This window comes from Neltuma alba, unplaced genomic scaffold, assembly GCF_004799145.2.
Source record: "Neltuma alba isolate B1F8T4 unplaced genomic scaffold, ASM479914v2 tig00011511_pilon, whole genome shotgun sequence".
Taxonomy (NCBI): domain Eukaryota; kingdom Viridiplantae; phylum Streptophyta; class Magnoliopsida; order Fabales; family Fabaceae; genus Neltuma; species Neltuma alba.
Window position 1 is genome coordinate 1 of NW_021636179.1, and position 12,130 is coordinate 12,130.

The 12,130-nt window shown below is 34.0% G+C and overlaps 1 protein-coding gene and 1 pseudogene across 1 annotated transcript; one reads left to right on the top strand and one right to left on the bottom strand.

Annotated features, from left to right (window-relative positions):
- The first annotated feature begins 2,018 nt into the window (after positions 1-2,018).
- LOC114714576 (oxidation resistance protein 1-like) lies at positions 2,019-6,824 on the top strand. Its single transcript, XM_028899320.1, has 8 exons — positions 2,019-2,325; positions 2,808-3,334; positions 3,458-3,530; positions 4,881-4,958; positions 5,053-5,116; positions 6,043-6,130; positions 6,222-6,306; positions 6,523-6,824. Exons 1-8 carry the CDS (start codon positions 2,212-2,214, stop codon positions 6,607-6,609), a joined length of 1,116 nt encoding a protein of 371 aa, XP_028755153.1. The 5' UTR covers positions 2,019-2,211; the 3' UTR covers positions 6,610-6,824.
- On the bottom strand, positions 6,807-11,664 carry LOC114714577 (asparagine synthetase [glutamine-hydrolyzing] 2-like; annotated as a pseudogene).
- Between the last annotated feature and the right edge of the window lie 466 nt (positions 11,665-12,130).

Here is a 12,130-nt window from a genome sequence, read left to right on the forward strand (position 1 = left end):
TTTTTCTCCGTAACAAATATTTTTATTTTATAATTTCACAAATAAACTATTTATATTTCATAATAATTTTACGTATTTTTTTAAACTATTATCACATTAAAAATATAAAATTTCAAATACTACTATTCAATAAATCCATATCCTTTTCAGTCATTTTATAACTAAACTAACTTTTCTATTAATCATCCAAACAACTTGTAACTTTTTTAACTGACTTTTTATAAGCACCTATCTAAACATAAATCGTATTACACTAACTGATTTCACTCTAACTTCAGTTATAAAGTCAATTAGACTAGAAGTCAATTTTACCCAACGTTAATCCAAATATATCCTTAGTGTTTATGACTTATGACTTTTGGCTTTTGAAACATGGAGAAAGAAGTTAAAAAAAAAAAAAGGAGCTAAATCCTACTTTTAAGAAATTTACTACTTCTTCCTATTTTTATTATAAGTCTTAAATACTCCTCTTGTCCTATTTATAGGGCACTGAGAGAAATTTTTTTATATAGATGTATAATTTTATCTTTCATTTATTATTGTGTTGATTTTGTTATAAAGTATAATGTATATTAAATAGGGATAAAGTTAGAAAGTTGTTTTTTGAATTTTAATGAGAATTAAGGAAGTTTAAGATTTTTCTTGGTTTGTGTGAAACATATTAGAAGTGACTTATAAATAAGATAAAAGGAGTAACTTTTTTTTGACCAGCCTCAAATAACTAATTTATGATAACCAAAAATTATTTAAAATTAGCTGAAAGTAATAATGAAGTTAGAAATATATTTTTATTTACAAATATATCCTTGTAATTAATAAGAAAAAATTTAAAAAATGTATAGAAAAGTATAATAAGAGAGAGTACAGCAAAGATAATAAATAATTATGCCCAAGATTTGAAAAAAAATCCACATGAAACATTAATACAAATCTAAGTTGAAATATATAAAATACATTACGCTCCTCCTCAAATTTGAAACTTATAAATAAGATCAGTGAAAGCTTATAAATAATTTAAAATTATATATTGCTCTTTCGTTCTTAAATATAAAACTCATTTTGTAGTGTAATTTACATTACAAAATGAGTCTTATATTTAGAATAGAAGGAACATGTAAATTGATAATTTTTTATTTTTCATTATTTAATAAAAGTTATATTCATTTTGATAATTTTACTAATTAAAATTGCTTATTCAATTATAATCTAAACAACTTACTCTTATAAACCAATTTATTTATAAAAGTCAATCTAAACGAAAAGGGAGAATTAAAATGAGGTCCCAAACAAGAAAACAATTAAAAAAATAAGTTCCAGAGGTTGTCATTCTCATTATAAGATTTGTCGTTATAAATTGTTGATATTGTTATTGAAATCTTTTGGTAATTATTTCTCTTTTGTGGGATTTGATTGTAATTCCTCCAAACATAAATCACACTATCTCAATTTTTTTTAAAAGTTAAATTGAAAATAAACTATTTTTTTGCTGTAAATCCAAATAAGCCTTTATTTATACTTTATACTTTTTTTTTCTAATTAAAGTGTCACGAGTTATAACTAGTTCTTATTGTTAAAATTTTATATTTTTTTTGAGCATGGTTAAAATTTTTATATTATATGTTACTATCTCCGGTTCTAATTATAAAATCCTATTTATAATTTATAAACGGAGTCTTATAATTAGGACGGGGTAATAATTTATTACATAATAAAATGGAATGCAATTTTTAACGTTTACTGCCTTTACATTATTTAGTGTTTGATATATTTCATTTCCCCATTGTATTTATTACTTTTTGAAACATAAATGCAATGTTTTCTAGAAATTATTTTGCAAAGTTTCTTGAAGCTTTTCTTTACAATAAAAAATATCGAATAATTGGCCTTAATTTTTTTTTTTACGAAAATTCTGAGTTCACTGGGCGAATCAGACAACCCACTTAATCCAGCTGACAAACCGAACCGACTATTCGCAGCTGCAAGCCCTGATCGAAGCTGGGGACCGGGTCACAACTTCAACAATCCTCTCTCTCACATAGGCGAAGTAGATAGTACAAAGAATGGTAAGCGGGGGAGACATTTCTAATTTGTCATCAAATGCATCAAGGCAGCAGAAATGGAAGATAAAAACATAAGAATTTTTGTCCAAAGACGGTGTGCTTGCGATAGAAGATTCTGAGTAGAAACTCATAGCATCTTCTGTATGTAGAAATGGGACGAAAGCAATCTCTGCGAAGCAAAACAGCTCACTTTGTATCGGATCTCACCACTGTCCTACTCAATCCGATCTCTGACAAACCCTCTAAAGCCCCTCCTCCTCCTTCTGTAAGTTCTTGCGTTCCATTTTCTCTCTAATTCTTATCCCATTTATTTTGAAGAATCTCCTTGTTTCTTCCCCGATCAATTCATTAGTCTTTTATCCAAATTAGTCATTTTCTACGACCTTTTTGCATAGTGTAATTTCCTCACTCCTTTCTGTTTCATTTGATCTTTTTGTTACATGTTTGTGATTATGGAAATTTAGATGGCGTATACGGCCTATATTGGTAATGGAAGTTGCTTTTCCTTGGCTTTCGTCTTTTCCGCCTTACCCTATATTGAGTTATAGATAAGGCATATCGATTCCGTTTGTCAATTAGCCCTTTAATTAGCTTTGTACATCTTGCAATACAATTTTTTCTATAGGCTGTATCCTTACGTTTCTCTTTCTTCAAGTATGTATTTTTTAGTTGTATCCGGAAGGTTAATTCTAAACTGTAATTAAGAAGTATCTCCTGCTAAAATTCGTCTGGCTATTTTTTCCTTAGGAAGGAGGGGATATATCAAATGTGTCTGATTCGGAGTCAACTAATCGAGATGGTGGCGAGAAATTAACTGATGGGCCTGATACTTCATCCTTCTCTGCATTCCTCTACTCGTTCTTGTCTTCTTCAGATTCTAGAGATAATGTAAACCCAGATGGGCAAAATGACACTAGAAGTCGAACTGATATGCCGCCATCAGACTCAGCTATGAAGGAAAATACTGGAAAGAGAAGTTTGTTTTCCAGGGGTAAGCAATCTGTTGGTAGAGCTATCAACCAAGCTGCAAGAATCACAGGATTCCGCTCTCAAGAGCGGAAGGATGAGACTGAAATGAAATTGGATGATGGGCATGGTTCCGGATTATCTGGTGTTGAGATGAGGCATATTAAGCCTGAGGAGGAACATACATCTTTGATTGATCTACCAGAAGCTTCTGAACCTTCAGCGCTCCTTTCAGAGAAAATGAGAAATATTCTTTATGCTTCTCTTCCTGCTCTTATTCATGGGAGGAAATGGATGCTACTATACAGGTATATAGGATGCAAAATTTATTTGGCGCATATGAAACTCTTTCTATGCTTAATTTCAGCAACCTTTATATCAAAAAGTAATGTTTACGAAGCCTTTTTATCACCGTTCGTCATTTCCTGCAGTACACAGAGGCATGGGATGTCGCTTTTGACACTGTACAGGAGAAGCATGCTTTGGCCTGGCTTAAGTTTGCTGGTACGGTTTAGTTGCCCTTGAGGCTTGAGCAATATAAACCCTGAGTACTAGTTAATTTTGCTTAACTTTAGAAATGAAACACACGTTCTGAGTGGACAGTGCGATATTTACTTAGACTGGGTTATATCCACTAATTGAGCATCAAACAGAAGTCCTGCATCGTAGTCAATTCTTGCCTCATATGCAAATGTTATTTGTTGGAATTATTTAAACATTTGAACTGTCATTCACTACCATACCTTCACACGCAGCATCCATTAGTTGCAGATTTGATTCGAGGACAAGCTTGGTTTTAGAAGCGTTGCCTGTTGAGATTCTTGCAGGACATGCTAACTTAGCAGTTTCTGTTTGCCAAAAATGAATTAATTTAATATTTAATTAATATAAAAATATAATTAATTAAATTAATATTGAAAAAAATTAAGAATATCAATAAGAAATAAAAAAAAGAAATCACAAAAATGGAAAATCAAAATAATAATAAAAATCGAATACGAATAATAGAATAAAATACAATAAATATTAGAATAAAATAGAAGATATATAAATAAATAAAAAAATCAAATTAATTACGAATAAAATGATGAATCAAATAAGAAAAGTAGACTTAGAAGTTTCTGATTACTTAAATAGAGTTCTCTTTCTTGACAATGGGTGACAAATATAATGTGTAATATTTTTGTACCATAATTATTTTGATATTTTATTTTTACAGTTGATGGGCTAATTAATGGATAAAATGATGAGTTCCTGTTTTGAGGCTTTCTTTACTGTGGTCATTGTGGAACAGGAATATACTATGTAATCTCTGTTCACTTAAGTAGAGTTCTCTTACTTCACAGCTTAAGTGATAAATATAAAGAAGTCATGATATTTGATGTCATAATTATCTTGATATCTGATTTTTTGCTTTTGATAATATCTCATGTTGTTTTATGTTGATTTTATCATATACCACAATTTATATGTCATTTCCCATTCTTGATCTTGATCACTTCGGGTGGATATTTATCTGAGTTGAACCTTACATTGTTACCAACTATTCCAACAGTCACGTTTCATTGTTGTTTTAGCTGTCACTGAATAGTTTGTGAACATCGTTATGAGTAGTATGCAGTAGTTTATCGTATTTGTTAACTTCCTGTGCTTGTAAGCTCTCTGGTGTAAATGTCCGTACTGTAATTTAAAGTCATTCTACCTTTTGTAATTTGACCTGTGAAATGCAGTGTTTGGTACAGATTAATACACTATTTGTTATTTTGTATGTCAACTAAGATATTGCATTGTACCGCCCTTTAAATTGTAAGGATAAGTTCTTCACTTGCGTTAAGATTATCTTACTGTCTCCAGGTTGTTGGAGATCGTAAAGGTGCAGTTTTTGGTGGCTTGGTTGAAGCACCACTTAAGCCATCAAACAAAAAATATCAGGTCATTATCTGACTGTTTAGCCTACTGACTATGTTATACTGTTGTATTAGTATTATCATTTGTTTTATATTGCTAAGATTAGATTTTGTAACAGGGAACAAGTAATACTTTTGTCTTCACAAACGCCTCTGGCCATCCTACTATATATCGCCCAACAGGTATTGACTTCCTGATTTATAAAATGATAGGCTCCCCCCCCCCCCCGGGCAGCATATGATTATACTCTTTCACGAGCAAATAAAACCAGAGATTAATTTGGTCTCAGAATCTTGGTGCACTTCGGTAGTTGTTCTACCTCGAGATTAGACTGAGGTATTATAAAACATATACTATTTGGTCTCGTGTGTGTTGAGTTCTTTTTCTCTTTTGGTATTGGGTAAGTTGATGTTTGACCAGAGTTCGGGCTGGATTTTGGTAAAATTCAATTTTTGATGGTTGGAGTTTGGGACTTATCAGTGGTATGATTGAGATTTGAGATTAAAGAGGGCTGTTTTCTAACTAAAGTATTGACAATATATGGACAAATAGATTGAGTTGAAACATTTTCTATTAGAATATATAATTACTATGTAGCAAAAAAAAAAAAAAAAATATAAATGTTACTATTTTTGGTCCTAAATATAAAAATCTACTCTGTAGTGTAATTTGCACTACAAAGTGAATCTTATGTTTAGGACGGACATAGTATTTTTTAATAAATTTCAGGGCAAGGTGAGGCAGGTAGGAAATAATAGGACGTACCAGCAAGTGTGACCAGTTTAGTCTATTTTTATGTTGGCTGGTTTTAAGGGTTGATCAGACTGCCCTGGTGCCTTGACAAATTTATGGGTTTTTTAGGTTGGATCAGCTGTTTTTTCTTTTTGTTTTTTGTTTTCCTTTTTGGAGACATTGAGTTTGGAGAAATGGAACCAATTTCCATAAAATGCAATAAATGTGACACTACTGCATTATAAACAACCACAGACACCTGTATACAAGCTTAGCTATGCCCTGGTTTGGGACTCCTAAGTTGCTATGGACTAACTATGTTCTGTTTTTCTTGGCCACAAACTAGCTATGCTCAGAGTAACCTCAATTTTTTCAGGGATAAACCGCTATTTCACACTATGCTCCTCTGACTTTCTAGCCCTTGGCGGGGGAGGTCATTTTGCCCTCTATTTGGATGGTGATCTGTAAGAATTCTGGCCTGACATTATGAAATTTTTTAGTTTCGTCAAATTTTTTACCGTACACACTCTTTAATTTCTCTTACATCTACTTCAGATTGAACGGGTCGAGCTCAGTCTCTGAAACTTATGGCAATCCTTGCCTTGCTCATTCTCAGGACTTTGAAGTTAAGGAAGTAGAGGTAGAGGCACTTAAAAAATCTCTCTCTCTCTCTCTCTCACACACACACACACACAGTCGCACTTTGTTTTCTTTGGGTTATATCAAGGTCTAAATCATTGACCACTATCCACTCATCTTTCTATCTTTATTATCTGAGATCATGTCAAGTAGAGGCACACTTCAATTAAACATTTGCTCAAATAGAATATTATTGAGTACTTCTTCATCCATGCAGCTGTGGGGCTTTGTATATGGTTCCAAGTATGAAGAAGTTTTAGCATTGAGCAGAGCCGAGGCACCTGGAATCTGTCGATGGTGTTAACCTAGATATACATCTGAGCCAACATTTAATGCCTTGCAGCTTCTGTATATATATCATGCTGATTCAGAATCCTGACAATCTATACGTTGTAAGGGAGGCTATTTTGACAGATAACAGGACAAATTTTATCACCCAACTACGTTATCAATACAGCATTGTATAATGTGTAAATATGTACTCAAGCTGTAAATATAAGATTACTTCGTAGGACTGAATTTCCGTATTTATTATACACCAGTGGATGGTCGGTTCATTAGATTGAGGAAAAACAACCACCAACACAAGTGGGACCACATTACAGAGATGCTTCAGAGAAATAAACTTTATGCCTATTACAAAGTAGAGTTCTCAAATGTAATTTAGAAACAACACGTCTCCTCTACTTTCATTAACCAATAAATATACAGAACTCAACGTCCACTAAAAGCAGTTTAGTGGGCGCCATTGATCGGTTTGGCAACTTTTGCTTCCTCGTATGCTGCCTCATGAACGCCAAGTGCAGCCCGACCAGAAGGGTCAGGATTTTTTGACCACGCTGCGTCCCATTCCACAGCTTTTGCGGTACTGCTGCATGCCACACTAGGGCCTCCGGGAACTGTTGACCTAGCAGCATTCTGTTTCAATGGTTGAACACGATGATGAGGTAATGTTTGGACAGAGTATAAATTTTGTAAGCAATGGCACTTTGGGTAAATCTACCCAAAAAAAAAAAAAATCATGTCCACCTTAGGGAAGAACTTCTCAAAAATTGTTCTGTAGAAGTATGCTTCTTTCGTGGTAGGAGTGTTTTCTGGATAAATAAAACTTGCATTCATTAACATTGCATCTGTGACCTGATCAATTATAAAAAGAACAAAGGTTTAGAATTAAATAGCCAAGAAAGTTTACTAACGAGCAGCAAATCAGAAAATGAACCTCAAGAAAGTTTCCTAAGCCAAACACATACTAGGTTGTTGGCATGCTCCTTCAAGCCATCAATCCAGCTGTACCCAACACCGTCACTGAACTGTTCCTTCTGCCTATACAATATGTGCTGAAATGACCACAACAAGGGCGGGGGGGGATCAGAAATTCAAGACGAAGATACACAAGTCCATATAACACAGAGGCAAAGACTTTTAAATAAAACGAGACACTTTAACAGCTAACACCACGAGTTTAAGTAGACAAGCAAAATAGATTAGCATGCAGCAGCGATGGATACTAACCTTAGGTAGATATGGCTTCTGATCATCATCAAATGCATTGCGTAGGATCCACTTCTCTATCCTTCCAATATCAGTCCTTATCTGTGTAATGAGATACAAATTTCATAACATGATTGAAGAGATTAAGTCACTGAGTTTAATTTCACGTCAATAAAGCAGTACAACAAAGACATCGTCATTTTTTTTTTTGTTGAACAACAGGAACACAATGTAAAACTTTTAAATACCATTTTCCACTCTGGATCTATGCTCATGGCTACGTTGATGAATTCTTTATCTAAGAATGGTACACGAGCCTCTAAACCCCATGCTGAAGTTGATTTATTGGCTCTCAGGCAGTCATAAGATGTAGTGCTTTAATCTATCAAATCATCAAAGCCATCAAAATCCAAATCATCGAAGTGTGAAACTTGAAGAATGTAATTGGGTAAGCACTAATTTTGTTTCCTAAATAAAAAGGGAGATAATGTCTTTACTTTTCGACATGTTTCTTGGTGAAATTCTTCCTTGTTAGGTGCCTTGTGGAAGTACAGGTAACCTCCAAATATTTCATCTGAACCTTCCCCAGAAAGAACCATTTTCACTCCCAACGATTTGATTTTTCGAGACATAAGGAACATAGGAGTGCTCGCTCTGATAGTCGTTACATCATATGTTCTATATGGTGAATGACTTCTTCAAGCGCATCTATACCTTCCTGACATAGCATGAGAATAATCTTACTCCTCCATGTAAAAGAAATGCTTATTGTCAAAAGGACAAAATTCAAAAAAGATGTTTTTTTCGTTACACTGGGAAAGCACAGAGAGAGAGAGAGAGAGAGAGAGAGAGAGAGAGAGAGAGAGAGAGAGAGAGAAGACAGTCACCACCTGAACGGTGAAATGAAATTCATGGTGACGGGTACCAATATAATCGGCTACCTCTCTGGCAGCTTTCAAATCTGGCGAGCCCTGAATATTAGACAAGTTAAAACTCCAAGCATATTAGTTGGCGGAAATATTAACAAGAAACCACTCATTTTCAACAAACATGAGTAAAGTATTCAAACCTCTAGACCAACAGAAAAGGTATGTAGCTGTGATCCCCACTGATGAGCAGCTTCAGATTCAGCCAAATGACGGTTGGCAACAGCGGCAACCAGTGATGAATCTAGTCCTCCAGACAACAGAACTCCGAATGGTACATCAGTCATAAGTCTCTTAACTACAGCCTGCATGGTATAAAAGTAAAACCAAGATGAAAAGTCATTGAACATGCGCTAGCAAAAGGAACCAAAATGACTATTCTCCTTCACAAACCGCACATCTAATTTTAAAATACAGCCACCACTTTCAGAACTATTATTGTCCTGCACGCTGCACACCATCATTCTAACAAACAATCACATGCAACAGATACCAGTAATAGATAAGCTAGCATATTGGTCCCAGCGGTGCACCCATAAAGGCCTAATATCGGGGTTTTGAGTGCTATTATGAGAAGATACCAATAATAAATTCATGGATAAACCTTCTAATATTTTGTAGATATTAATTATATTTTCTCAAAAGGGCATAATAAAGTTTCATTAAGAGGGAATTTATTGTTTCTTAGACAGTGATTCTTTATGACATTTCAGTTTTTCCTTAATTAAATCGCAAGCTCTTCCACTTGAGCAGTAGCCCAGAAAAATTTATTGGATTCAGTTTCTTGTAAAAATGTCACGCCACTCTAAGGCATGTAGGATTTGTCAAAATTCCAGCGAAATCAAAAGACAATCTAAGACATTTTGCTAACGAAATTCAGTACAACAGAACATAGTAGCTTACCTTCTCAAATACCTCACGCAAAGCCAGAGGATTGTATGGAGTCGAAGGAATATTCTCCGAATACCAAGGGGGATTATACCACCTTCTTAGGTCTCCTGAAAAGGCATCAAGTTTCAAAGGATATACAAATGAAAAAGTATCTCTATCAAATCAAAATGAAACCAATAAAAGGATGAGAATCACAAGACTCATCGGTATAGCTGATGAGGTAGCGGTTCTCAATATGTTTAAAATAATTTATGAATAGAAGAATGAGGTTTTCAATACCCTGTTTGCTGGAATATAAATGCCCTGGAGGAAAAGATACAAATCTCTCACAATCATCACTCAAAGCTTTCATTTCAGATGCAAACCATATAGATCCTGAAAATAAATCAAGCCTCCAATATATAAGACACCTGCTTTGGTCAAATTATAAAAATATAAACCAACTTGCCAAGTTACAATGAAGCTTCGTCAAACTAGGCAATCGTTATTTTCCATCCATTAGTAGTGTTCGGGATAAGCGAATAGGTATTATTCCAAAAGTAGTATTCGAGATGAATAAAATTTACGATTTATGGCCTCACAATGCTAATGATCAGGGTCACTAAAGCAGCAATACAATACTGATGATCAGGGTCACAGAAGCATTAGTTCGTTCTATACCAAAGTAAAGCCACATACCATCGAGACCCCAGCCCATGTAAAGAGGGGTAATCCCAATACCATCACGAGCTGCAATGAAGCTTTTATCTCTAGTGTCTAGAAGGACAAAAGAGAACATGCCATCCAACATGTCAACGAATTCTTCACCATATTCTTCATACTGAGATGATTACAAGTTGTTACAAGCAAATAGGAGGGAAGATATAAGAAAAGCCGCATTGAATAAAGCATCTTCTAGCATTATATATAAAACAACATGAGGATCACTTGATTTCCTGAGTTGTTGAACACTTACAAGGTGGGCAATCACTTCACAGTCGCTTCCAGTGCGAAATTGGTGAGAAGTCAGTTTTTTTCTCAATTCTTTATGGTTGTATATCTCTCCATTTACCTAATGACATGGTTCAAAAAGGAAAAGATAAGGCTAAGAAAAGATCCAGGAACTAGTTTAATACCTAAGAATGATTAGAAGGAAGAGAAAAAACAACAGAAGATTTGAGGTGTCAAAAACAAAAATACATGTCTTCGTAGTGTTCGATAACCTTTAACATCCAGAAAAAGATGACCCTTGGTGAAAATATTCACATGGCTATTAAATGGCAAAGAGACTACCAACTCAATGTAAAAATTAAGAAACAAATCCCATGTGCAAAATGCAGACCTTATATTGGATCAGACAGATGATATAAGCATGTAAACAGGATTCGTGTATAAGCAGACCAAACGGCTCATTGAAGTAATAGCATGGGTGTATACCCATGGATCTTAAAGTCAGAGAAATGGATCATATGCATCGCGCACTGAATGAGAAAAGCCATGTATTTCAAGTAATAAAGAAAAGTAAATGAACAGAATCGGGTAAACAAACTTACAGTAACAACGACACTCTTGTCTTCATTATATAGAGGTTGATCCCCTGAGGTAGGATCGACGATAGCCAGACGTTGATGGGCAAGATAACAGTTTTCATGGCAATGCAAGCCACTCCAATCAGGACCCCGATGCCGTAACCTGCATTTTCAAGCTCCAGTTTAGAAAGCCGACTATCTCATCGTAAAATATTAACTAAGAAGCAAATGGAGTTCAGTCGTCAAGCCAAAACGAGGAAGAAAACATCTATCCTTCCAAAAGAAGAACAACGCATCTAAATGTACTTATGGCAGAAAAGACCTTCTGTAACTTGCAGCCGTAGATCAAGAGCAATATTTGCAAGCTAGAGAAAATCACCATAAGCACAGGTTTCGAGAAATGAAAATACGCAGAGAATGAAATGTACAAGAAAAATTACCTCCTAGACAATTCGATTATACGAGAACGCTTGGCCTGAGAGTTGTCAATGCAGCCCAAGACTGCAAGTATTCCACACATGGCGGCTTCTCTGGGAGGAGACCGGTGAGTGGTGAGGATGCTTATGGCGGCTTACAGAAAAGGGACTAACTCGGAATTTATAATGGTTTATTTTTATAATGATATTTAATCCTTAATATCACAATTAATTAATTAATTTCAGTATATTAAAAAATTAGTTATGTTAGTTATTATTTTTTGTCTTTAATATGATAGCTAGTTAATTAATTTGTATATTAATAAACTAGTTAAATTAGTTATTTGTAATAAATATGTGTTATCTTTTCTATTATATCCTTACTAATTAAGTGTATTGATTAAAACTATTACTATTGTAAGGATTATCTTGAAAAAAATAGATAAATACGAGAGATAAAGTAAATTAATATGTTATATTTAGAACTAAAATAAGAATCAAACCAATTCTTATATTAAGTATTAGAAGTACTATTTGTAATTAAATAGATATTATCTTTTCTAAAATATCCTTACTAATTAAATATATTGAAT